At 36.6% G+C, this 25,600-nt stretch overlaps 3 protein-coding genes across 4 annotated transcripts; 2 read left to right on the forward strand and 1 right to left on the reverse strand.

Moving 5' to 3' along the window:
- Positions 1-1,448: 1,448 nt before the first annotated feature.
- On the forward strand, positions 1,449-9,488 carry LOC135642309 (uncharacterized). Its single transcript, XM_065158344.1, has 10 exons — positions 1,449-1,716; positions 1,792-2,084; positions 2,778-2,916; positions 3,453-3,574; positions 3,729-3,932; positions 4,380-4,439; positions 6,448-6,586; positions 6,713-6,831; positions 7,926-8,150; positions 8,754-9,488. The coding sequence occupies exons 1-10, from the start codon at positions 1,554-1,556 to the stop codon at positions 8,946-8,948; spliced, it is 1,659 nt and encodes a 552-aa protein (XP_065014416.1). The 5' UTR covers positions 1,449-1,553; the 3' UTR covers positions 8,949-9,488.
- A 3,966-nt stretch (positions 9,489-13,454) lies between these two features.
- LOC135643846 (FCS-Like Zinc finger 5-like) lies at positions 13,455-15,129 on the reverse strand. Its single transcript, XM_065161214.1, has 2 exons — positions 14,737-15,129; positions 13,455-13,885 (listed from the first exon to the last, which is right to left on the reverse strand). Exons 1-2 carry the CDS (start codon positions 15,036-15,038, stop codon positions 13,729-13,731), a joined length of 459 nt encoding a protein of 152 aa, XP_065017286.1. The 5' UTR covers positions 15,039-15,129; the 3' UTR covers positions 13,455-13,728.
- A 5,393-nt stretch (positions 15,130-20,522) lies between these two features.
- Positions 20,523-23,528, forward strand: LOC135584204 (type I inositol polyphosphate 5-phosphatase 5-like). Of its 2 annotated transcripts, XM_065158741.1 has the most exons (10): positions 20,527-20,731; positions 20,839-20,926; positions 21,015-21,086; positions 21,192-21,282; positions 21,376-21,480; positions 21,735-22,254; positions 22,338-22,531; positions 22,646-22,754; positions 22,950-23,098; positions 23,182-23,528. In XM_065158741.1, exons 1-10 carry the CDS (start codon positions 20,678-20,680, stop codon positions 23,396-23,398), a joined length of 1,599 nt encoding a protein of 532 aa, XP_065014813.1. In that variant the 5' UTR covers positions 20,527-20,677; the 3' UTR covers positions 23,399-23,528. The 2 variants fall into 2 exon arrangements, with proteins under 2 accessions (XP_065014814.1, XP_065014813.1); XM_065158742.1 differs by having other exon boundaries at positions 20,523-20,731; positions 21,015-21,282.
- The last annotated feature ends 2,072 nt before the right edge of the window (positions 23,529-25,600 follow it).

Raw genomic sequence — 25,600 nt, forward strand, 5'->3', positions numbered from 1 at the left:
TTCGGTGGGTGGCCAGTCCTTTGATTTAGCTACCAACAGTGTGGAATGGGCTGTTTCTGCTTTCATATCATATTGTTATGAAGCAATATTTTCAGCTGAGTTTTAGTGTTTTCTTGGTGTAGATTCTTTCTCTTTTGTTTCTTCTCGTCTTCTTCTGATTCCCTCAGAGAAGTAATAATGTTTTCAGTTTGGTGTCTGTATTCTCGTTATAGTTTCTTTCTTTACTGTTTCTCTTACCTCCCTTTCAACTTCTTCTGATATATATATATATATATATATATATATATATATATATATATACACACACATATTGTATTTCTGAAAAGGAGTAATGTTTTTGAGTTTGGCTTCTCTGTGTTTTTGTTGTACTTTCTTTCTTTACTTGTTTCTCCGACTTCTTCAACTTCTGGTATGTGTGTATACATAAATGCTTCTGAGAAATCTTCTCTTTTCCGTCATGTTTTCGGTTTAGTTTCTCCATATTATTGCTGTAGTTTTTTCCTCTGTTGTTTCTCTTACTTTCCCAACTTCTGATATGTGTAGATACATTCAAGTCTTCCCTTTTCCTCAAAGAGGAGGCAAAGTTTTCGGTTTGGTTTCTCTATCTTCTTGTTGTAGTTTCTTTCTTTACTGCTTCTCTTTCTTCTCAACTTCTTCGGATGCTTTTGAGGATGAGACAAAAGGTGAGAAATAAAGTGGGCATAGATCGACAGTAAAAGCTTGTTGACAGTATGGTGATATGCATTTGAGCAAGCAAGAAGAGAAAAAGTTCAAACTGTGCATGAAACGTGCATGGTAACACCACTGCTCGTTTAGATGGTGATTTGAAAGCAATGTACACTTTTCTCTCTTAGGACGAGAATTTAGTGCCCCATGCAAAGCTGGCCATTGAAAGTTCATACTGTACACTTTCGGGAAAACAATTCATAATATTCTGATGCCAATTATATATATATATATATATATATATATATATATATATATATATATATATAAGTATGACAATATTGGGAATTAATACAGATATTCTAAGAATTTTTTATTGTTAAGAAAACAATACAAAGTGTTGCCATTGGCTAAGCTTTATCCTTTCCTAATTATCGACATAAGATTGCATAAATTGATACTCTCTAAATTTTATATTAAAAGCACACTCAATTAACAAGTATTAATGTAATCTTGTAAATGTGAAATATATGAATGAGATTTTATTTCGTTACTGTAGATTTTAAGATGTTCTGTTTTAGTCAACTATTTGGTTTAACTCATTGGACGAATGATGAAGAAAAAGAGATGAAGTCCCACGCGACTCTTAAAGTTTGATGCACGTAGATGCAGTCATAGAAATGGATCCGCATGCTCGCTTTTGATCGAACGGTCAAGTAAGATTTCTCCAATCTTGAAGCTCACAACGCCCACAAAGGTACCCCCTTCGTCGCATCTCAGTTCTCGAAGTCATATCGAACGGATTCACTTGCCCCTTTCGAATCCCAAAGCCTCGATGTATTCTTTCGCTCCCTGAATCCTCTCTCACCCAAATCCAAAACGAACGAATGGCTCTCGCCCTCTTTCGCCTCTTCCTCACCCCGTTCCGGCGGACCAATACCAATTCCCGCCTCCCAAATCTCCTAAACCCTAAACCCCCTAAGCTCTTCTCCTCGCCCAAAACCCTAATCACCCATTCCAAAACCCTGGTTTCTTCGTTCTCCACCTCAGGTTTTCCGCTTCTCCTTAGCTCTCCCTCTTCCTCCGCCTGCAAATCTAACCTTTTTCCTGTTTTCTTTGTTCTAGGAAAAACCCTAATTCTCACCGAAGACGAGCGCTTTGGGTCCGAGGACGCGGGCAGGAATGAGGCGTCCCCAGGTTGGGGGACGATCGCGGCGATTGTTACCTCCATGGGCGGTGGTTCGGCAGCCGTCGGCATCGTCCGGCTGTCTGGTCCGACGGCGGTGGACGTCGCAGCAAGGGTGTTCCGGCCTGCGAGGACGTCCAAGGAAGGGTCTCGTGTGGTTTCCTGGAGGCCTAGAAGCCACTTTGTGGAGTATGGTTTCGTCTTGGACCGGAAGGGCAATGTCATTGACGAGGTACTTGCCATTCTATTAATTGGTTTTTAATGCTATTTGGAATGAGACAATTGTTGGCTTCTGTTACAACCATCGCATTTTTCAGTTGAGCTTTGATTGTTACTAAGTTATGTTCATTCATTTTGTTTTCAGTGTTTACAATGCGCCCATATCATTTCGCACTTATGTGATCCCTATGTTTATTGCTTGTGATCCTTAGGCATGTAACCGACAACTCATAGTCGTTATTGTGAGAAACACAAAAAATTCTATTGTCATCCTGCAGATGCATTCAGAAATCTCAGCCGTGAAAATGATTGTTAATTTTTAGCTGCAGAAACCCTACTGTATTCTTCTGCTACAATAGGGGAAAATTGGATAAAGAAGTTACTATTTGTGTTCTTTCAAGCTAATTTCATTTTTCGCTGTTAATGGATGTTAAACACTTGATTATTTTTCTCTGGACATCATTTTTTAAAATTGATTATGCAATAGTTTTTATACGATCGTTTTATTGTGATAAAATAAAAAAAAAATCAAATCTAGAATCGGCATGGGTTTTATTTTTATAATAATCGGTTGCTTGAGTAATAACAGTTACATGTCTTCGCGCAGCATATATTGACCACATTTATTTCTTCTTCCAATAGTTAATTGTTTCTAAGTGCACCTTTTTGTACCATTCTGCATTTAGTTTACAATGACTTCTGTTAGGTCCTTGCAATTCCTATGTTGGCACCAAGATCTTATACCAGAGAAGATGTGGTTGAGCTCCAGTGTCATGGAACCGATGTATGCTTGAACCGAGTATTAAGAGCCTGCCTAGAGGCTGGGGCAAGGCTTGCGGAACCTGGTTGGTTTCTTACTTTATGTAGCTTTTTTTTTATTTGTCCAGAGTTCATAGGCTTATAGTACATGGCAAGTTAGTCTAGCATTTGGCTGTAAAGGAAGAAATTTGTTAAAATTATCTCCTTTAGATTTTCATAATTTTCTTGTCAGGTCAATTTTCATATCAAACTTGCTCTGTTGGACTCAACCAAGAAGTTCCTTTCACCTTACTCTGCTCTTTGGAAGCATATCTTCTTGTTTAAAATCACAACTGTAGCAAATTGTTTGGCCTGTGTCTGTATCTAAAATCCTAGTTCCATTGATAGGCAGAGTTGAAATTCCTCGAGTGGCTATACCTGTGATTATTCTCCTTAAATTGAGTTGAACAGTTGCTGCAACTTTTTCCTGAAAGAAATATTAAATCCTGTGCTTCTTGTGTAGAGAGGAAGCTGTATGTTTGGAAGTTTTATCCTAATTTATGTTTCCTTTTTTCCCAATTGGTAATTAATTTATTGGTCTTTATATGATTTTGCTGATCAAAGTGTATTGTGTTTTACTTAGGGGAGTTCACCCTTCGTGCTTTTCTTAATGGACGCTTGGACCTATCTCAGGCCGAAAATGTTGGAAAATTGATAGCAGCAAAGTCTGTGGCTGCAGCAGAGTCTGCATTGGCTGGTATACAGGTATATATTTAGTTACATTAGTTCATAATATAAATTGTATAAAGCAGAGAGATGTTTGTTTGATTTTGTGTTGCAATACTGCAATTTCCTGATGGTATAATAAAGCATCTAGTCATTAGCTATGAAATAATGATTGAAATATATTCTTTTGCAGGGAGGCTTCTCGAACCTGGTCAAATCACTGAGAAAGAAGTGTATCGAGCTGCTTACAGAAATTGAGGCACGCTTAGACTTTGATGATGAATTGCCAGCTCTAGACCCTAAACTTCTGGTAAATCAGATTGATGATATGTGGAATACTCTCCAACAAGCGATGGATACAGCTAACTATGACAAACTTTTGCAGTCTGGTCTCCAGGTATTTCATTTTTGGTCAATTTGCTAAATGTTTATCTTGTTGTCTGTTTTAAGAAACACAATCTCTCTACTTGCTGTCTTCTTTTGACTTTCATTCAAGATTTTGCATTAAGCTTAAAACTTAAAAAAAAATTGATGTTGTGATTTCGTTTTTAGTAGATATACATGTATATGGTTTTGCATTGGGTCTTACTCTGATCACATATGAGTAGGATATATCTTAGATAAAGTTGGATATATTATTTGGACCTGCAATGTAGCAGTACATATCTATTTCTAGAGAACCTTTGTATGCTTGTCATTGTATTAGAAGTTATCTACCACCTTGCTGTGAGGGGCATTTTGTTATCTGTCCTGTCCGTATGAGCTCTGCATGAGTGTATATTTTAACTTTGTTTCTTTTATTTTACTTTGTCTTGTTCCAAGACTGTTACATGGTGATTTGCAGATAGCAATCATTGGCCGGCCAAATGTTGGGAAGTCAAGCTTGCTCAATGCTTGGAGCAAAGTAAGTTATACCATCTTTGTCAGTTGAGTGCAGAGAATAATGCATGTTTCTTGCTGCTGTATTTTATGTAGTATTATGTTGCTCATTTTAGTCATCTTTTTGTCATAAAGTTGCCCATAGTCTCAAGTTACATTATGAAATTTGCTAAACCTGAATTCCATTTAAAGTGCTGAAAGCCTCAGAGCTAGATCTTTTTGCATAAATATGCTTTCATGACTAACTTTGATTGTTTACATATACAACTAAAAATTACTTATATTTTAGGACTTTGTTCAAGTGTAAATGTGCAATTCTAAAATTCTGCAAGAGAGTGTTTCCAAAGTCCCTAATGGAGCTGGATTCACTAAGTTAGCATATTGAAGAAAAATAACTTATGAATAAAAAACTAAGTACCAAAGACAAAAAAGGTGGAAATATAAGAAAAAAATTAGGAAACCCATGAAACCTAGCCTTAGACCACTACAAAGTCAAGGTAAAAGTAAGGGTTTTGTTGTCACATTTTGTTATATTAAACAACTAGTATTTCTATGGTAGTCACAAATTTGACACATGTATAAATGCAGGAGCTAAAACATTTTGATTAATTACAGATGAAAGTCTGTAGAAGGAAAACCAGAAGGAGATATTAACCACTAAACTTAAGGCCTGAAGAAAAAAAAGAACAATTTGTAATGGGGAAGTTGCCTATAAAATCTTTCTGCTTGCTTCTACCATATATGGATGGATGAAATGGGGAGCTTGGATGAAGATGGGAGATCAGACCTAACAGAGGGTATGAGAATTAGGAAGTTGAAAGGGGTCATTGATGTACTCTCTCTCAAAATGTGAAAATCCTGAATCAGATTGGCTGGATTGCTCAATTGGTCTAGTTTCTGCTTGGATTTGAAATTTTCTTAATCTGTACCAATAAAAATTTGGTTGACAGAAAATGGCCAAGGTTGACAAATTTTAATCTAGATCGGTGTATTCTGGTTGATTACTGCCAATCTGCTGCTGGAACTTGCAGTTTAGGTACTTCCATCTTGAGAAACTTGTATGTGGTACTCATTTATTGTCTTCTTGGTGAGTTGTGATGATAATATCATAGTATTGCTTGCAGCGATTTTATGGATCATAATAGCCACAAGTATTCTCTATGATGTGTTAGAATGTTGCATTGGCATATTAGACTTAGAAAGTAACTTTTTGCCCTGGATCAATTTTCTCTCTCTGCAATCTTAAACTTTGTTGTTTGTGATCTCTATGCCTGAATTTTCATTACACATTTGTTATGTTTTACACAGTATCAACGATGCTTTCTAGAATCCATATGATCTCAGGAATTCTCTGATATGTTCTTAGCATTTTGGGAGGGATGAAGATCTCAAACCAAAGGGACAGGAATTAAACTTAATTCTCTGTGAGTATTGGAAGTTAAAATTTTGACCAATATGGGCATCCTTAAAGTGAGATTCTGTAAACATCTACATTGTGTATGCAACTACATAGTAAGACCAATAAAAGAAAACATTGGAACAAACAAATGAAAGCACTGCCAATGTGCTTAATGTGTTATCATTAATCATAAAGCTGAAGTGTTCTTAAGTGGTTAGTTATGATGACTCATGCATACCTGTGACGTTCCTCATCTAAAACCTGAATTTTTCTTGGGTTTACTAGATATGGAATAGGAAAATTTTAATCATTATATGTTGTAAGCAGGTACTAAAAGAAGTAAAAGCTGATTATATCACTATAGTTGATGACTGCATTGAGATCTTGACAAGAACTGATGTTTCTACCTTGTTACCAATTTTTGGATTCATCTGGCTTGTGTTTATTATGATTAAAATATTCTCATGATCAAATTTTTTGTGTCACATCAGGAGTTAGACACTTGATGGTTCCTAGAACTATTCATTCATTCGTTTATTTCTCTTTCTTGTGTCTCTTTGTGTATGCAAATCTGTGTTTTCTGTCTGTTGTAATTTGTCTTATTAAATTCTTAATGTTCTGTAATAGCATGCAGAGTGACAGAGCTATAGTTACTGATATTGCTGGAACGACGAGAGATGTTATAGAAGCCAGTATTACTGTTAAGGGTATTCCTGTTACTCTTCTTGATACCGCTGGCATCAGAGAAACCGATGATCTTGTAGAAAAAATTGGTAAGTGTATCATCTTTGTTTTCTCATAGAAAAATGCAAATTAGCTTCGTACACTTCTGCAAATTTTTTATACTGAAGAAGGAAAGAGGCTAAAAGGGGTTACCCTTATTTTTTTCATGCATGAAGGTGTAAAGAGATCAGAATCTGCTGCCCTGGCTGCAGATGTGATAATTATGGTGACAAGTGCGGTTGATGGGTGGACTGAGGATGATAGGACACTTATTGAACACATTCGAAAGAATCAGGTTTTCATATGCCACATTTTATATTATTGTTGGAAGATCAAATGATTGGCGACATGTAGGACTAGTATGGAAAAAATAAGTGATGAAAACTTTGCAAGCCAGTGCTTTCTGATGGATTTGCGTTTTTCTTCATATATGAACAGCAATGGAATTAAAATTAGATAATAAAACAAGTTGCTAAAGTAATCATTTTATGTGTTGTTTACAAATTTATCATTTTTTTAGTTGTGACAATATGTTATTACAATTTTGACCCTTGTCTTTGATATTTTGTGCTGCCAATGCTGCTATGCTATTTTAAATTTTTTTAAATTGTTGAAGTTTTGGAGAAATGCAGCTTATAGGTGGTGTAGTGCTTGCTAGATTATGAAATCTGATTCATTTAAGGTAAATAATCTTATGTCGCTGATGCCAAGGAAAATAACTTTTAATGATTTTGGTTATTGTGTGTGTTCTAATGCTCAAATTAATGTTTAGATGTTGTCAGGAACAGTAAATTGAGTTTCAAATGAACTTTGAAAGCATTGTCTCATTAATGCTGAGCAAAATTCAGGATGTAAAAGGTTGGTAAACATGTATCAGTTGATATTGAGGAAATTGAAATTAGTTGTTTTAAAAATTAGTTAATCAGTGTATTATCGTAATGTTGAAAATATATAGTTGAGTCACCAACATCATTGCTGATGTTAGTGAGTCTACTGAATTGGATATATATGCAAAATTCAAATTCATCATTTAAGAAATAATTTGATCAAATCACTAGTGTGTTTCTACATATACTTGATGTAATCAAGCATGAGACAGTGATGTCATTCACTTGTCATATGCTTCAGTACATGTTTTTGTATCCAAATAGTGGTGTAGAGGTGGTCATCCTCTTGCTATGTTTAATTAGATATCTGGAATTCATCACATTGATCACATGTTCCACTTTATGTTACATTTCTAGGTGTCTCTGTTCTATGGTATTAGCTTTAATTTATACTGGATTTTCCACTTTTTATGCACCCTTCTGTTATTGTTTCCTTTGTTGAGTTGTCACTTAGCTGATGCAAAAAACAAATAAGCTGACTATTTTCTTCTTTTGATAATAGAACTCAGCAGGTTCTGCTGTGCCCATGATACTTGTTATTAATAAGATAGATTGTGCCCCATGTGTTTCAATGCAACAATTTAAGATGGGTACAACCTCCTTCGTGAAGCATATTCAAACTTGTGCTGTCAATGGTAAAGGCATTTCAGAACTGGAGAGGGCTGTGCTAGAGGTCAGAGGTTTTGACACAATTCAATTAGGAGGGTCCAGATGGGCAGTTAATCAGGTTAGTATCTAAACAATTTGCTGTTTTTCATTCTTTTCTTTTACATATATACTGTTTTGTTAACAAATTTTGGTCAACTTTGTTTGTTATTGAACATTTATTCTATAAAACTAGAGAAAGCTTTATACCTGCATACATTTTGTAATTTGAAGAAAAAATGTTTTGAATAATCATGTGTTTTAAAGAACTGTTAATTTCTCTTTGGAGGAGTCAATTTGGAAATCAGTTTCTTAATGATTTACCAATGTTGGATAAGCTAGAAATTGCATGATTGTAAATTTCTTCTGTTAGAATTTTTAGCTTTAGGTATAATTTTTCTGAATCCAAATTGGCCATCCATAGGCTTGCAATGATAATTATAAAATTTGCAACCTAGAAAAGTACCAGGTCTTTTACAATCCTAAGTGATCAAGGTTTTAGTTGCAAAAACAGTCTCTCTCTAGAGCCCGCATTGATTGGATTTTTTGCACTAGGTCTATCGTTTTAATTATGTATTAGAAAGGTTGTCTGATTGGAACTGATTTATGTGTTATTTAAGATTATATAAGATTTATAGCAGCTATATATTATCTGACTGTGAGTTATTTTTTATGACTTAAACAGAGGCAATTTGAGCAGCTGCTCAGAGCCCAAGAGTCTCTATCCAGATTGAAATTATCAATGAGTGAGGAATTGCCCATGGATTTTTGGACGATAGACTTGAGGGAAGCGGCATTGGCCCTTGGGGAAATAAGTGGGGAGAACATATCTGAAGAAGTGTTATCAAACATATTTGGCAAGTTTTGCATTGGCAAGTGATCCACTGGTGAGGTTGTATTTGTTGCATTTTTTCGGTATATGACTCTACAATTTTTCCTTTCACACAGTTCAGCAAATTTTAAGACAGTTATGAAATTTGTGTGTGACTCTAAATTTTGGGCCCAATAACTTTGACATGTCTTGTCAAGACATCCAAATTAGTTTGCCTAAAGAACATTACTGAGATTGGAGATCGGGATGCATCCGTGTGAATTTATGATAAGAGGATGGCACATATCATCCCTGTGAGAATGTGGTGGCAACATAGGAGAGGTTCTGAGCATCAGCTGGATTTGAAATATGGTGGAAGTCAATCATTTTTTCCAACATATGTCAGTCGGATACCTTGTCCACTGTAAACATTTTCTTTTACATAAGATTTCTATAATTTAGTGGGAGGCTGCTAAAGTCCAGTGTATAAATGTTATTTAGCAGTTGCAATTTTTTTATGTAAAAATGAACCAAAGGAAATGATACATTATTCTGTTGTTGCTCTTTTGCTCCCAGTCATGTTATAAACTTTGCAGCTAAAATTTATTACATGCTGTAGATGTTGGGCAGATAGTTCATTTTGAGTGGAGGTACAAATTTGTTTTCTTGTACAGGTGCACATCTAAAAATTAGGCTGGCTCATGCTCATATACAGGTGCCCAAGGAAAAGAAAGAAGTATGTTGGATACCTAAACCCTCAGCTGTCAGGAGAGTACATTGACCAAGCAGTGCACAACTTTGTACAGTATTTGTATGGATGAGAGCAATAGTAGAGAACAGGACAACAATGAAGTGGATGGATAGCTACTTGTGATGTAATATTGTTCCATGGTTCAACTTCAGCTGGTCTTAACCAAACATTCATATCTCTTCCATGAAAAGGCCATGGCTAGCATCCATTTTCAATACATGAAAGAAATCAAATAGTTTCCAGCCCCAGATGATGGATGCTAAGGTGAGATTTCCTTCCAATAGTAACCCTGTGATGTACTGTAATAGCAGAATCTCTTGCTCTCCAAAGCATGTGCAAATCAAAATTTAATCCAGGCTAACAATTGGACTAATAACAAGTTGCGGTGGTAGATTTTGTCCTGGTGATATCATTATTGAAAACTTTGGCTCAATAATTGTAGTTGTGGATAAGATTAATCAGGAACATAGCAGTGCATGATCAGGGAAGATGTTCTTGAGACTAGAGCAGTTCAGATTTCACACCATGGCTGTCAACGAGGGCTGACCTCAGTGATATTTCCAGCGGAGAAGAATCCATGCACATCTTGCCAGCAGTCAGCTTCTTGTCTTGAGGTCATGGTGTGATACACATGAAGGTCCTTTGTTTTGATACACATGAAGGTCATGGTGTGATACACATGAAGGTCCTTTGTTTTGATACACATGAAGCTTTAAGATTAATCAGGAACATAGCAGTGCATGATCAGGGAAGATGTTCTTGAGACTAGAGCAGTTCAGATTTCACACCATGGCTGTCAACGAGGACTGACCTCAGTGATTTTTTTTTTTTTTTTTTGATAGCTTCGTTGCAACAAGAACGCGAAGGATCGCTGCTCTGATACCAAATGATAAGACCCTAAAGTCTTATCGTAGGCTTTGATACCAAATGGTAAGACCCTAAAGTCTTATCGTCGAAGAAAGAGAGAAATGAGGATGATAAAGGAAGAAATGAGGATGATAATGATTACTTCGAGGGGATCAGCCTCCTTGATCGCTTCGAGGGGATCGGCCATCCTTGATCGCTTCGAGGGGATCGGCCTCCTAGGGTTTGTCAAAAAATAGAATAGTATTTTTCATAGCTTATTGAAAAAGGGGCAGTGTGTTCCGTTGTTAACTTGGTCACCAACCTATTGCTGCCCAAATGAAATTGCATTATCATCGAAAGGCAGATAATTGTCATTTGGTCTCTTCTAAAGCTCATCCTTCCAACATTCTTACAGAACTCGAGTCAAAGATACAGTCTGTAGCCCGAGACTAAACAATCCACAGTTACAACCTTAAATTAGATGAAGTTGTCAAGGAAGAAGAGAGAGAGAGAGGGCAGTTTCCGGTCACTTGAATGCCCTCCCTGAAACATCTTTAGTACCAAGCCTTCATTAGTGAAACATACTCATCAATTTTCTTTGTAGATATAAAAGACTCAGAGAAAAGCTACATGAATCTAAATCTATGCCTCCAAGTTCAACCACTCGCTGCATAAAGCCACCACCAACCATGTGCTCTTGTGTAGAACTTGTTCCTTGAGCAGAGGCTAAAAGGGCTTGTCGTCCCATTCCTTATCCAACCAGCCTAATTAAATCAGGAGTGCATGTCAAGGGTCTCATATAAATGTTTTCTAGATGTTATGATGATTCGTTCGCCAACCATAAATCCAATTCTATATCTCCACTTGCTCAGGTAACTTTGGAGTCATTGCCTTTAATGAATGCTAGATAGATGATTCTTTTGATTTGGCTGGTGGTGACATTACTTTTTAAGTTGGACCAGTGGAAGAACCCAGCAAATAAATTCATATTAAAGGAGGCACTCAGTCCCCTAACCCTCAACACAAGCAATCCCATGGCCAGACCCAAGTTGAGAAAACTAGATTCATTAGGTTATCAAGAAAATTGGCGTGGCCTCCTCATCCAAGGCAAGTTTTGATGTGAAAAGGGAGACAGTGATCACTGTGGTTGACCTGAAAAAAATGTATGATGACAAAACCCCCATCATCATTTTATGGCTAGGCTTTACCAACTTGAATAGAGATTGCAATATCTTATGTCATGTAACAAATATTGTAATGCAGTCTAAAGATGACACAGATATGAGATTGCTGCAAGCCACTCTTTTTTCAAATGGGATTGATTATATATAATATCCAGGTGATCGATCAGACCAAAGGAAAAGAAATATGATGCTTTTGGAAGCACTCAGTTGTTCCATTACCTGCATTCTTTCTAGATCTTCACCACTTAATCCAACAAGGCCCCTATGAAGAAATATATTTTTGTACCTGAAATTTGTGCTATGCTATCACACAGAACATTTAGGAGGAATTTTTACAAAAGTGGATTCACTTTGGAGTCCAATCACTATGAACACAAGTACACAGGATGACACATTGGACAGGAGTGGCTAAACAGTAAGCAAGACATTTCAGAGCACAGTTTGGAATCTCTGATGTTGAAGTTCAATGATGAAGAGTTTTTATGTCTTTAATTGAAGAACAAGCTTCAAAAAACATCACAGAGTTTTCTTTTTCTTTTTCTCTTGTCAACAGAGGAGCAAGTGCTTTTTGAAATGAGAGATACTCTGGTTGAATTCATCAAGTGACTCACATGAAATGCACAAGTAGACAAGGATATATATATATATATATATATATATATATATATATTCTGGGACAAACTAATGTTACATTACCTCTAAAAGTAAATATATTCTTTGTTTGCCTCAACTGTACCAGAAATTTATGAGAAATAATAGAGAAGAGTTAAGAGAATATTACTACAAACAATATAAATAGATTTGACAGCCCCTAATTTAACTTGATATATTATCCTAAAATTTCCGCTTCTTTATGTCTGACATGATTCCACATAGAGCTGCTCAAAGTTAGAGCTTCTTAACTACACGATAATAATTTTTTTTTATGCTGAAGATTTGGACTACACAGCTTTCAGATGATTCACCGATGCTGGTAATGGTCAAATTATTCGATAAATTTGGAACTGTAGAAACATGTTGTGATGACACGCATGCTGAGAATGATGCTGGCATTTTTATTTCAGCCAATGTAAGCAGCTACGCCGGAGAGCTGGAAACCTACTGTTTTCAGAGATCTTCATATGCTCTCTCTCTCTCTCTCTCTCTCTCTCTCTCACACACACACACATACACACACACAGTCACACGTCAAGATGAGTCCCACACCGCACAAACTGACGCTGATCCCACCACGAGATTCCTATTCTCCACCACTCTACTGATAATTTAGTAGGAACTTTGATGAGTCTTTCTCATGAGGATGATCGCCGGAGATTATTCCATGGCTCACAAGTCATAATGTCATCTTCACATGAGACCATAGACTTTATATATCTTTGTATTATGATACCCCTCTCTGATTGCTGATGGCCACACAGTTTAGAAGGTAAATGGTGTGCGGTAGATGAACATTAACTATATTTTCTACTTCATCAGTTAGATCTGCACATCAGTTGATGCACAGTTATTTGGTAGATCTGCACATCAGTTGTTTGGTAACTTTTATAGATAAATAAAATAATATTCCTCGATGGTTGTGTGATTGCCATCAGGGAATTAAACAGGAATACCAATTATATGATCATGTATGTTCTTATGAACATTCTACTAAGTCTCCATGTCAATATCAGAATGAAATGTAATAGAATCACCACAAATCCTTGTTGAAGTCAGCAAAAGAAATGTGTTTCCTCCATCTTCATTCAAACACTTGACTCTTATCAAACTGAAAACGTCAGATTGAACCACCAGAAGGAGGAGAATCACTTGACTCGTATGATTCTGACCGATCAAACAAAATCACATTCCATTACAAAAAGAGAGTACCATTTTACAGAAGAACAAAGGAATCTAAAAGACAGTGTAGTGTCCTTCTGATGTTACTCGTCATAAGCACCAATATAGATCGGCTACATATGTTTACTTGTACTAATTTTGTTGATGCTGCAAGAACTATGAAACCCCACAACAACTATTTGGTTGCATCATAACATCTGTAGTTATCTTCGTAGGCAAAGACGATGAAACATTAAGCGGCAGCGACTGTTCCACCACCGTCGGATGGCTTGGAGCCACTAGCAGCAGAGGGCATCTCCTTCGTGGAAGTGAGGGAGCATTTCTCTCTCTGCTCATCGAGGTTCATCTGCTGCTGACGGCATTCGAGGCTACAGAATGCGATGTCACCTCTGCAACATGAAAGACGAACATGTGCATGCAAAGCTTGTAAGAGCAAGAGTTAAAACATTTACTGATAATACCATGAAATTTGAATTACAAAAAAGAATTAAAACCTTCACTCATGGAGGAGATATGAAAGACCAATCGGTCATTTTGTTGAACTACAAAGACATGAAACTCATAACACTATCGAATAGATAATATGCATGCGCACAAGATGTTTAATTCATAACACTGCTGCATAGACACATATAAGACTGCTTTTGAATGGAAGCTTCAGAGATTATAATTTTATGGATTCCATAAGAGTAATTAACATAAAACAGGGCAATAAGGCTTCTGCTTAAGCCAACATGGAGTTGATAACAACACCATATGGAATCTAAACATGGAAACTCAGTAACTACTATAAAGTAAAAGACAACTAATTGGATTCAACTAAATCTTTCCATACAAACAAATCAAGACGATGGTAATATTATTCTATCCACACGTATGCAACAACATTAGTTACGATGTTGGAGCACCGCACACAGATCTCTTCGGATCTAATCAGTAATTTCCTCTCAGAACTATCATCGTGACAAGCACAATCTGGGATCGAAGCTAAAGATCTAACTGCGGTTTTCCCCAAATTATCAACAATATTAGATCTTCTAGACACAATATGTTAACGAACTACAAGGAAACTCCAAATCCTCGTCTCGAAAACAATAGAAAGAATTGAAGTGAAACCTACAAGCAGAGAATCGAGATCTTTTATGGTGAGAAAAGATTCGATCTTTAAACAGGAAATTGTCGACAAAACCCAAAAAGACGGGGTTTATAGCGCAAAAGGTTCGTGACGGAGTGAAAGTACCTATACATGTAAGCATCGCGGCCGGGTCCGAGGCCGCGGTTGCAGAGGCCGCAGGCCCTCAAGAAAGGCGCCGCGAAGTCCCCGGAGCTCCTCCTGTGCACGCCGCCTCGGGGCGACAGCATGGACCCCGTGTACCACGTCGTTCGCCAGTCCGCGCCCCACCGCGACTCAAGGTGACGAACGCCGATCGCCACCTGATCGAACGGCTGCGGTGCCTCCACGTCGAAGAGGACGCTGGATGCGAACTCCGTCGAGCTCGTGGTCCGCCTCATCGGCGGCCTCGGCCGCTTCTCCAGCAACATCACCGTCCACTCTTCTTTTCCTTCGGAGCAGTGCAAGCGAGGTGAGGAGGCGGTTACAAGACCGGAGATCACCGAGCGTGCGGAAACGGAGGGAGGGTGGTAGGGGAGATAAATAAGAAGAGAATAGATCTGGACCGTCCAATCTTGATCTGTCCTTTTTTAGGTTTTAACCTATACTTTTCCTCTATATATATATATATATATATATATATATATATATATATATATATAAAGAGGAGGTTCATCAAAATAAAAAATTCTAACAACTTACATTCCAATATTTTATCATCAAAATAAAAAATTTTATCATAGGATAAAATTTTAAGTTCTCAATTTTTAATAAATCGTACACAACTTACATGCCAATATTTTAAGTACATAAAAAATCTCAACAAATCATAATGTCTCAGTTATTTGTAATCACTTTGACTAAGATAAAAAAAATCTTAATTAAATTAATAATATTTAAAATTTTACATTTAGTTTCAGTAATTTATTTAGGTCCTCTTTGCTTCTCATTGCACCACTAATTCAAATTATATCATCTCATTTAATTATAGCATTTATCCATTAACTCTCCTTTTTACATCTTCATATTATCTTAAATGAAAGTTCATTTAGGGAATCAGAACTTTATAAACACATCGAGAGGACAAAATCGAATGAGTGTCGATGATGATAAACGATAGCTTCTCAACTCCTAATGTCAACCATCTACTCATATATATATATATATATATATATATATATATATATATATATATATATATATATATATATATATATATATATAAAAGAGATAAAAATATTTTTATTTTTATTACAAATATTTAAGTGGTGAATATAAGATTTGTTCCTAAAAGTAAGTTCTTCAAACTCTTTAACATTTAATAAGTGGATCTAATATAGTGTCGTTTTGATAGTTAAAATATTTTTATTTCCTTCGTTTTATTTAACAAAAGTTATCACAATAAAAGGCTTATAAAAACTCGTCATCTACGACTTAATAATAATAAAGAAAAAAGAGATCACATACAAACCCAAGAAATTAAAGAGATGTACTAATACTGTGGAGTCGGTGTGAGTTCGCAATGATATAAAGTTGACATCAAATTATTGAGGTACGTTTCTTATTCCTAATTATTATAAGATAGATTCTTGTGTAGATTTGGTCGTACCATTGACATCTCGAAATTTATAGGTTACGTGACAAGCATTCCATTGGTTGGTGTGCAATGATACATGAGACTATTGAAGAATCGATGTGGTAGATGTGTTTATTTAAGAATGCGGCCATTAATGGTGTCAAGAAGTGGTCCTAAGTTATACCTCATTTTCTCTAATTTTGTTCGCTTGTGCCTCATTTATTCTTTTCATAAGCTCATGCTCAAGTCTATGTTCATCATATGCAATTACATCAAATATATCAGAGAAGCCTAACCGTTTAAGATAGATTCATTTGTGCCTAAGACGTTGATGTGGAGTCCAATAACTCAGTTGAATTGATTTGTGCATATCGTGTAGAAAAAGTTGTCAATCCAAATCCAACACATTGCAAAAGTTTTAGGTGGTATTGTTAAACAATTACATGTAGTCTATTTATTTGCATGAATAAATAATCATATGTAGTATAATAATAATTGATGTTCAAAGTATAAATTGTGTTAAGAGTGTCTCATCACATGCATAAAAATATCGATTTTGTTAAGAATTCAAACCTATATGTGACCAATTTAGTAATTTCATCACTGATCCATATAAATTTCAGGTTAAATCACATCAAATATCATAAAATTAATTCATTTTAAACAAAATGTATATGACTCGTATGATCAAATCTCCTTGCATTATAACCAAATCAATCCAATTTGCGATGCTTATTGAAAAAGATTAATTGTGGATCACCACGTACCCAATTTCATTAATTTCATGTCACATCTCATTCATTCCTATCCACACACATTCATTGACTAGGTGGAAACTATTAAGGCATGAGTTGATATTTTTTTCAAGACAAGTTAAATTATTTATATTTTCAGCATGCATATAATATCCAACAACATCAATATTGGTTCCAAGCTAAGATGAAAGAGATAGAAAGATTATATCAAGTTACCAATAATCAATACAAGAATACACTTGTAGTATCTCCAAAGTACAAAGAATGAGCAAATCATATAAAGTATATGCTGGAGTCCAAGCACCATCATAACAAATGAAGTAGGCCTTGAATTGTCCACTTGTTTGGGGCACTGAGATGAAACTAAGATGTGGTCTTAGCTTGTAAAGCTGACGAAGCTCGTTTATGTGTCAGCTATAAACAGATGAATTGCCTTCCATCTCCATGCCTCTGCCATCATCTTACTTGCATCAGAAACTAGAGGAGATTGTAATGGTCACAAATTTGTGTAACATAATTAAGATTTTAGGTATTAGTATTATTTATGGATCTGTCTATAGATCTATAGTGGTTCAGCATTGTGGTGTCTCCTAGTTTTCTATTCGAGCCTCTTATAATATCTATATTGGGTCGGATGTCGTTTATTATGATCCAAATAATACTTCATATATTAAATTATCGAGTCCGAATGAACGATCTAAAATACTTAAGCTAAGCTAATGATAGTAGACTTATCTAACCCTTATAAATTTATTCAAATTATCTTTCACTTGGAATAGTGCTCCTCTCATGGTTTGTTTAATGATAGTATGAATCTTGACGACTCTCTCAGCTTCATTGTCCAAGCAATCCTGATCATTGTACGGACCCTCTGGCCTTCGCAAAGCGTTGGCTTGGCATCAGCCTCCACTTTGTTGTTCAACATGAACTAACTAAACTGTTCATAACAATGAACCCAAAAGACAACCATGCCCAAGAATATGTATTTCCCACGGAGGTGCTAATGCTGACGCTTCCTTCTTCAAGGACGCATGGGACGAATCACAGCTCAGAGAGTTCATCTTCCACTAGCTTTTGTTTTATGTGCGTATCTTTCCCGTGCAGGGAAGCATAACAAGCAGGAATGATTCAGGTTTTGGCCCTACCAAAAGGAAAAGTAAGGCATATGACATGCTGCTCACCCACTTGAGCTAGACTTTGGTTGCTGATATCATGAGTGAGATCAAAAGCTTTCCAAAAGCATAAAGATCTTTCACCTTTGTGCCTGTTTTGCATCATATAGCGTGATATGACCACAACGTAATGGAACACTGCACTGCACATAGGAGCCATGGAGAACAAGCTTATGCTTGGAATGACACACCGAAATCTTCTGATGACTACCGACGAACCGATAAAATCCAAATATTGGACCACAATCACAATTGTCAATAATTATTTTCTCAAGAAAGCATGCCTTGATGCTGACACAATTGCGCATTTGTGATCTGAGAGACTACAGAACGAGTCACGAGGATAACCTCTTTGCTTGCAGGAGTAAAAACTGCACTCATTTCATTGATCCTTCTCGGATCTTTTCCCTAATAGCATTTCTCCAGAAAGGCATCATCCTAAAGTACATGGAAAGAAAATAACGTAGTAAAATCAAGATAGTTCAGAATACAAATAGCACAAGTGACAGAAAGCGACATGAAAGATCCATATTTCAGTGAGAAAACATTTACTAGTGTAGGACAGTATAGATTGTGAGTCTAATTTGAAGCTTAGCCTGAGTTAGAACATAATCATGCCAGCTTCAATTGTTTTTTCTTTTTTTCGGTATATTTAGGTGGATTTTGTTATCACATACACTCTTATTATAATGTTGTGGAGTCCTATGTAAATTCCATTTTGGCTTAAAGTTCTTAAGCGATTAGGATTTAGGATTAGCAAGTTAATGATGCATAGAATTTCATGTAATCCCTTTTTGTTTACAAAACAGAAGAACAGCTTCGATCAGTAAATCTTTTGATTCAGGAGTCCTAATTGGAGCACAGTATGGTCTTCAATTTCTGAAAATAAATCACCATAGAGCAGGTTTTCTAGTCCTGATATAATGAACGATAATGAAGTTTCATGCATCAGTAACTTTGGAGTGTCCTTTTACTCACTCTTTCTCTATTCTCCCCTCATTCTTTGCCTACCATGTACTTAGTCTGCCATTATTATGCAGGTCCTGTGGCACATCAGCTACTTGAGACTTTCCACTGTCAAAGGTCATCATCAGATACATGACCTCTATAGCTGTAGCAGTAGACATCACTTTCTACTCAATATTGCTTATTTGGTGGTTGTGATCAATCAGTATCATCAGATGCAGGATTGCTATGGCAACAAATTCCTTGGAATCTCAATTTGCTGATACCAACACACCCATCATATGATCATCTTTACTTGTTGCAGCACCACTATTTCTTTTTTCACTTGCTAACTGGGTGATATTTTCATCTTGATTAGTGTTGGTAGTCATTCTCAGCAACTTCTGCTGCATGATACATTGATGATCTGGACTTTTTACATCAATCCTTGAAGCTTGAGTAAATTTTTTGAATCAATGCTACGACCACACTAAAAAGGTACCGAGATTTTCTGATCAGATTTGCGGAACATAAAAGTTGAATGGAATTTGTTCCAACAAGAGGGGGTGCATGCCACGTTCTTAGTCAAAACAACACGATCTCTCCTAGATAGACAATGGTACAATCACCAAATCAAAAGGGACCAATCATGTCCATTTCATATATCAGATGCTTGCAACCCAGGAAAACATTCATCTAGTATATTTGATTCATTCTCTCTCCAGTCAAAGCATCAATTAGGTTTGAAAAACCATGGCATTTAAGTTTGGGTCATTCACTACGTATCTTGATGATTGCGTACGTCAAACATGAAATAACTCACTGATAGACCAATACTTGTGTCTCGATTTCATCTGTTCTTAGCCCATTAATCTAACACGATCCTATCTACAAGGATACGGCATAGATTTGTCGCAGATGCCTATTCGAACATGTAGTTGAAAGTAAAAGGGATTGCAATCGGTACTTAAGACTGAGATATGATATAATCTTCATAATTTCTAATGGCATGGAAATATGGTAGGGCAAAAAGATATTTTATTTTCTATCTTTTCCCTTTGATCATCGACGGACGTATTTTGGATCAATGATTTAAACTCAATAAAGTTAGTAATATAATTATCCAAAGTGGTAACAAATGTGTAGATATAATTTATTTCAGCATATTTGTATCTAATGGTTTTTCTCTTGGCATAAGTATTATTGGTCAGGATGTGATCAGATAATTCATATATTAATTAGTTTTGCTTTATGTTCTACTTATATGCTAGCCATGCAGGTGCAATACATGGATAGGATTGGGGGATGAAGACTGAGTCTTCTCTTTCTGTAGGTTAGGTTTCTAAAGAAGGTGACACAAGCGTTTCTTTTCTACAAACAATAGCTAAAAACAAGCTAAAGCCAATAACTGCAGACACAGAAATAGAACCTCTCTTCAACCACTGTCTCCCTCTTTGTTCCTATCATTTACCTGCCATCCAGAGCTTTCTTCCTTTAGCCAACACAGTTCAGCTCGTTTCTGCCATAAAAATCTCCCTGGTGGAAGTAGGACATCCGACGGCTCAGCATACAAACCAAAGGCACTCCTGAATTGGAAGCCATTCAACGGGCTCTCTGACGACATGACGAAATCCAGAACAGCTGATGAATCTGTAAAGGACGACAAAAGCAAAAAGGTATGTGTCTGCTGCTGCTGCTGCTGCTGCTTTGAGTTCTTGCCAGAAGCTGAACATGTTCTTGATTGGCTAGCTTTCTCGTCTCACTAATATATACGGTGTTGCAGTCCATATTGCCAAGAATTTTCAGGAGAAAGGGAAAGAACAAGAGAGGCCCGGATGGAGATATAATCGCAGAAAAAGAGATCCTTTTTGGTACTAGATCTTTTATCTCATATTTATGTCTTATTCCACAATTTTGCTCATCTAAAGCGTTTGAGATTTTCTTCTTCTTTCGAAAAAGATCTGGAGAGCAGGTACATGTCCAAGAGAGGTCTTGCGGAGGCATATCCGGTAATAAAGAAAAGCTTTTCAGGTGGTTCGTGGATCCATTGCACAAACGAACGTGATACCCGTGTTAAATGGCAAGATGATTTAAATCTAGCATTTGATATGTCGTCTAAAACTTCTTTCTCTTCAGGCAGAAACAGGAGTTCACGAGTTGGACGTCTGAACCTGTCTGTTCTGGAGAGACCCAGAATAAAAGGTTTTGATCGAGGCCAGGAGTATCGGTAAGATTACATGCAATCTATATATTCATGTTGGATTAATATTGGCTAAACGTTGTGTTTATATGTTAAGTTCCAAGTCTACATGCATTGCAGGATATTTGTTGGAACATGGAATGTTGCAGGAAAGTCTCCAAACATTGGCCTCGACCTTCAAGATTTCCTACAAGTAGGAGGATACTCTGATATCTATGTATTAGGGTAAGAAGCTCTACGGCCATGCATTGCCTTTCTTCTTTTTTCCTGCATTGTGACAGCTGATCCAAAGGATGTACGGCACCAAAACCTATAGCTAGAGAGGTTGAAAGTTGCTGACAAATGATCATGAGCCATGGCATCGATCAATTCAATTGTCATTATGGATTGTTAAAAACATTCTAGACTTATGTAATCAAGAACCCTTATGACACGGTCGCTAATGATTTGGATTCCTTCCTCGTCTATCTCCTTCACAGGTTTCAGGAAATAGTTCCGTTAAATGCAGGGAATGTGTTGGTGATGGAGGACAACGAGCCTGCTGCCAAATGGCTTGCTCTCATCAGTCAAGCCCTCAACGAGCCCCGCGACGAGGTCGACGACTCAAATGTCTCAATATACTATAAGGAATCCAGGTCGACGAGCGGCCACTTGTCCCAAAAGTCTTCTTTCAAAGTCCTCAGCAAGAACTACGGTGTCGACAATCCCCTTGTCAAGACATGCAACTGTGAAGTTGAGGCCTGCGGCGTCGGACGAAGGACAAGGAAGCCCAGGGAGTTCGTCGACAGCGGCTGCTCAGGCTCGTCGGAGGAGTGCTACTCCATGTCACGTCACGCGAGCTATGAAGTCCGAAACAACGGGAAATACTGCCTCATCGCGAGCAAGCAAATGGTGGGCATCTTCCTCGCCGTATGGGTCCGAAGCGAGCTCGTGCAACACATCGGTCATCTAAGGATGGCCTCTGTCGGGAGAGGAATCATGGGCTGCCTGGGTAACAAGGTTGATGGAGTTACATAACTTTCAGCTTCAATGACACAGATAAAAGCTCTGGTGGTTGCTGACAGGAAGTGTGATCTTGCTAGGGTTGCATTGCGATGAGCATGTCGTTGCACCGGACGAGCTTTTGCTTCGTCTGCAGCCACCTGACTTCGGGCGAGAAGGAAGGTGACGAGCTGAAGAGGAACGCGGATGTTGCTGAGATCCTTAAGAGCACACAATTCCCGACGATTTGCAAGACACCAGATAGTCAAATCCCTGAAAAGATCCTTGACCATGAGTATCTATTCTCTCTCTCTCTCTCCCTCTCTCTCTCTCTCTCTTTCATGCAAACTCTAGAAATGTAAACGTTGTTTTTTGACATGCTAATCTAGTGCATTTCAATCTGCTGTAGTCGCGTGATATGGCTCGGTGATTTGAACTACCGGATTTCACTGAGCTATCATGACGCACGAACATTACTGGAGGTTAATGATTGGGATGCTCTTCTAGACAAAGACCAGGTACGGAATTATCTACTCATCAGTATCAAGTAATCAAATGCACTCAAGTACGTGCAGCATTACTTGATATGTACAGTTTCAGTTTGAGCTACAAATCTTTAGCTTCTCCTATGGAATGCTTCATATGAATAGATATGCATCAGAAGACTGATGCTTAATTTTACATCCTTTTTGTTGTTGAACTGCTGATTACAGTTGATGACAGAGCGCGAAGCGGGAAGGGTGTTCGATGGGTGGAAAGAAGGGAAGATCTACTTCGCTCCTACATACAAGTACTGGCACAACTCCGATGCATATGCCGGGGAGATGACCAAATCTAAAAGGAAGCGCAGAACACCGGCATGGTAATAACCATCTTTCGATGCGAGAACAAAACCAGTTATTAGCAGCTACAGGAAATCTAATATAATTAATCTTTGTGACATAGGTGTGATAGGATATTATGGTATGGCAATGGCATAGAACAGCTTCAGTACATAAGAGGAGAGTCGAGATTCTCTGATCACAGACCTGTCTGTGCTGTGTTCAAGGCTCGGGTGGACAACAGCAATAATGGTAGACACAGAAAGCGCTGCTCCAGTGTGGGTGCGGGGATCCCCTTGGATGAGGTCATGCCTCAAAGGCACAGCTTCTTTGAGTACTAACTAAAAGGCATTTGTGCTATGCAACTCGACATAGTTGTCGAATATGATCTGGTGGATGGCTTATAGCTCTTGCTGATGATACCATGCTAACATGGATATCAAGAAGCCTAATCATAGAGTCTTGCTTGTTGTTCTTATTACTAATGCACTACTAAGTTTAATATACTTAAAGCATTTTGATTATCTCATAGAATTAACCCAGTGCTCATGCAATATAAGAAACTAGGCTTCATCATCTAGTTCAAAAAAGAAGATGATGGTGGACAATTTTGTGACAACTGCATCAATATTATTCTAAAAGTATGGTGAAAGGCCATAGTAATCTTCACTAAGATATGTAGTTATTTTGTGTTGGGTTCAGCCGTGGGCTTGGACCGAACAATTGAGCTTTATAGCCCAAATCAATAATTAAAAGAGCCTAAATCAATAATTAAAAGAAAAAAAAGGCGTACGGTTTAGGGCGGTAAAAAGGAAAGGGATTTGTGCAGTGACGTGCGTTTGTGCAGTTAGAGATCAACGGTTCAACTTTATCCATTTTGGCTCAAAAGGAGAATTCTATTTGACATGTAGTTTACTCTGAGATATTTTCCTATTATATCTATTTTTTGAGATATAAAATTTTATTATGATGAGATCGAAGATATGTTATTTTTGAGTGAAGATAAATGATCTTATTGATCCTCTTATTATTTTAAAAAAGACTTATTATATACCTATTATCATTGCTATTGAAAGTAAAGTTTAAGGTGGACTATGGTCCTATAATTTTTTTCGTATTTGGTTTTTCATGTTAAAAATTTGGTCTCAAATGATTTATTGCTTTACTGTTTATCTTGTTTCTGGTTGATATTAGCATTTTGATATCAAGTTTGTATTTTTATGAGAAACCCATTTGGATGCACAAAAAGGGAAAAGAATTATTCCGTTTTATAGGTTTTTCCTAACAACTGTTATTAGAGCCAAGTTATTTGGTACTAGTTTTTCTTATTTGATTGAAAGAGAGTAATCAGATGGTATGATTAAATTGAACTCATCAAATTATTCCACTTGGAAGTGTATAATGGAAGATTTGCTCTATTGCAAAAATTTATATAAGCCTAATAAGGTTAAAGATAAACATTCTAGTATGGACAATAAAGGATGAGAAGTTCAACATAGAAAAGCTAATGCCTATATTAAAAGATAGATGAATATAAATTTGTATAAGCATATTTCTGATGAAACTAGAGCTGATGTTGTTTGGCAAAAATTAGAAAACATCACTATGTGAATGATTTATTGCTTTACTGTTTATCTTGTTTCGGATTGATATTAGCATTTTGATATCAAGTTCGTATTTTGATAAGGAACCTATTTTGATGCACAAAGAGGGAAAAGAATTATTCTGCTTTAATAAGGTTTTCCCAACAACTATTATTAGAGCCAAGTTATTTGGTACTAGTTTTTCTTATTTGATTGAAAGAGAGTGATCAGATGGTATGATTAAATTGAACTTATCAAATTATTCCACTTGGAAGCGTATAATGGAAGATTTGCTCTATTATAAAGATTTATATAAGCCTAACAAGGTTAAAAATAAACATTCTAGTATGGACAATAAAGGATGAGAAGTTCAACATAGAAAAACTAATACCTATATTAAAAGATGGATGAATATAAATTTGTATAAGCATATTTCTGATGAAACTAGAGCTGATGTTGTTTGGCAAAAATTAGAAAACATCATTGTGTGAATGATTTATTGCTTTACTGTTTATCTTGTTTCAAGTTGATATTAGCATTTTGATATCAAGTTCGTATTTTGATGAGGAATACATTTTGATGCACAAAGAGGGAAAAGAATTATTCCGCTTTAATAAGTGTTTCCCAACAATTGTTATTAGAGCCAAGTTATTTGATACTAGTTTTTCTTATGTGATTGAAAGAGAGTAATCAGATGGTATGATTAAATTGAACTCATCAAATTATTCCACTTAGAAACGTATAATGAAAGATTTGCTTGATTGCAAAGATTTATATAAGCATAACAAGGTTAAAGATAAACATTCTAGTATGGACAATAAAAGATGAGAAGTTCAATATAGAAAAGCTAATGCCTATATTAAAAGATGGATGAATATAAATTTGTATAAGCATATTTCTGATGAAACTAGAGCTGATGTTGTTTGGCAAAAATTAGAAAACATCACTGTGTGAATGATT

This window comes from Musa acuminata, chromosome BXJ3-7 (assembly GCF_036884655.1).
Source record: "Musa acuminata AAA Group cultivar baxijiao chromosome BXJ3-7, Cavendish_Baxijiao_AAA, whole genome shotgun sequence".
NCBI classification, from domain to species: Eukaryota; Viridiplantae; Streptophyta; class Magnoliopsida; order Zingiberales; family Musaceae; genus Musa; species Musa acuminata.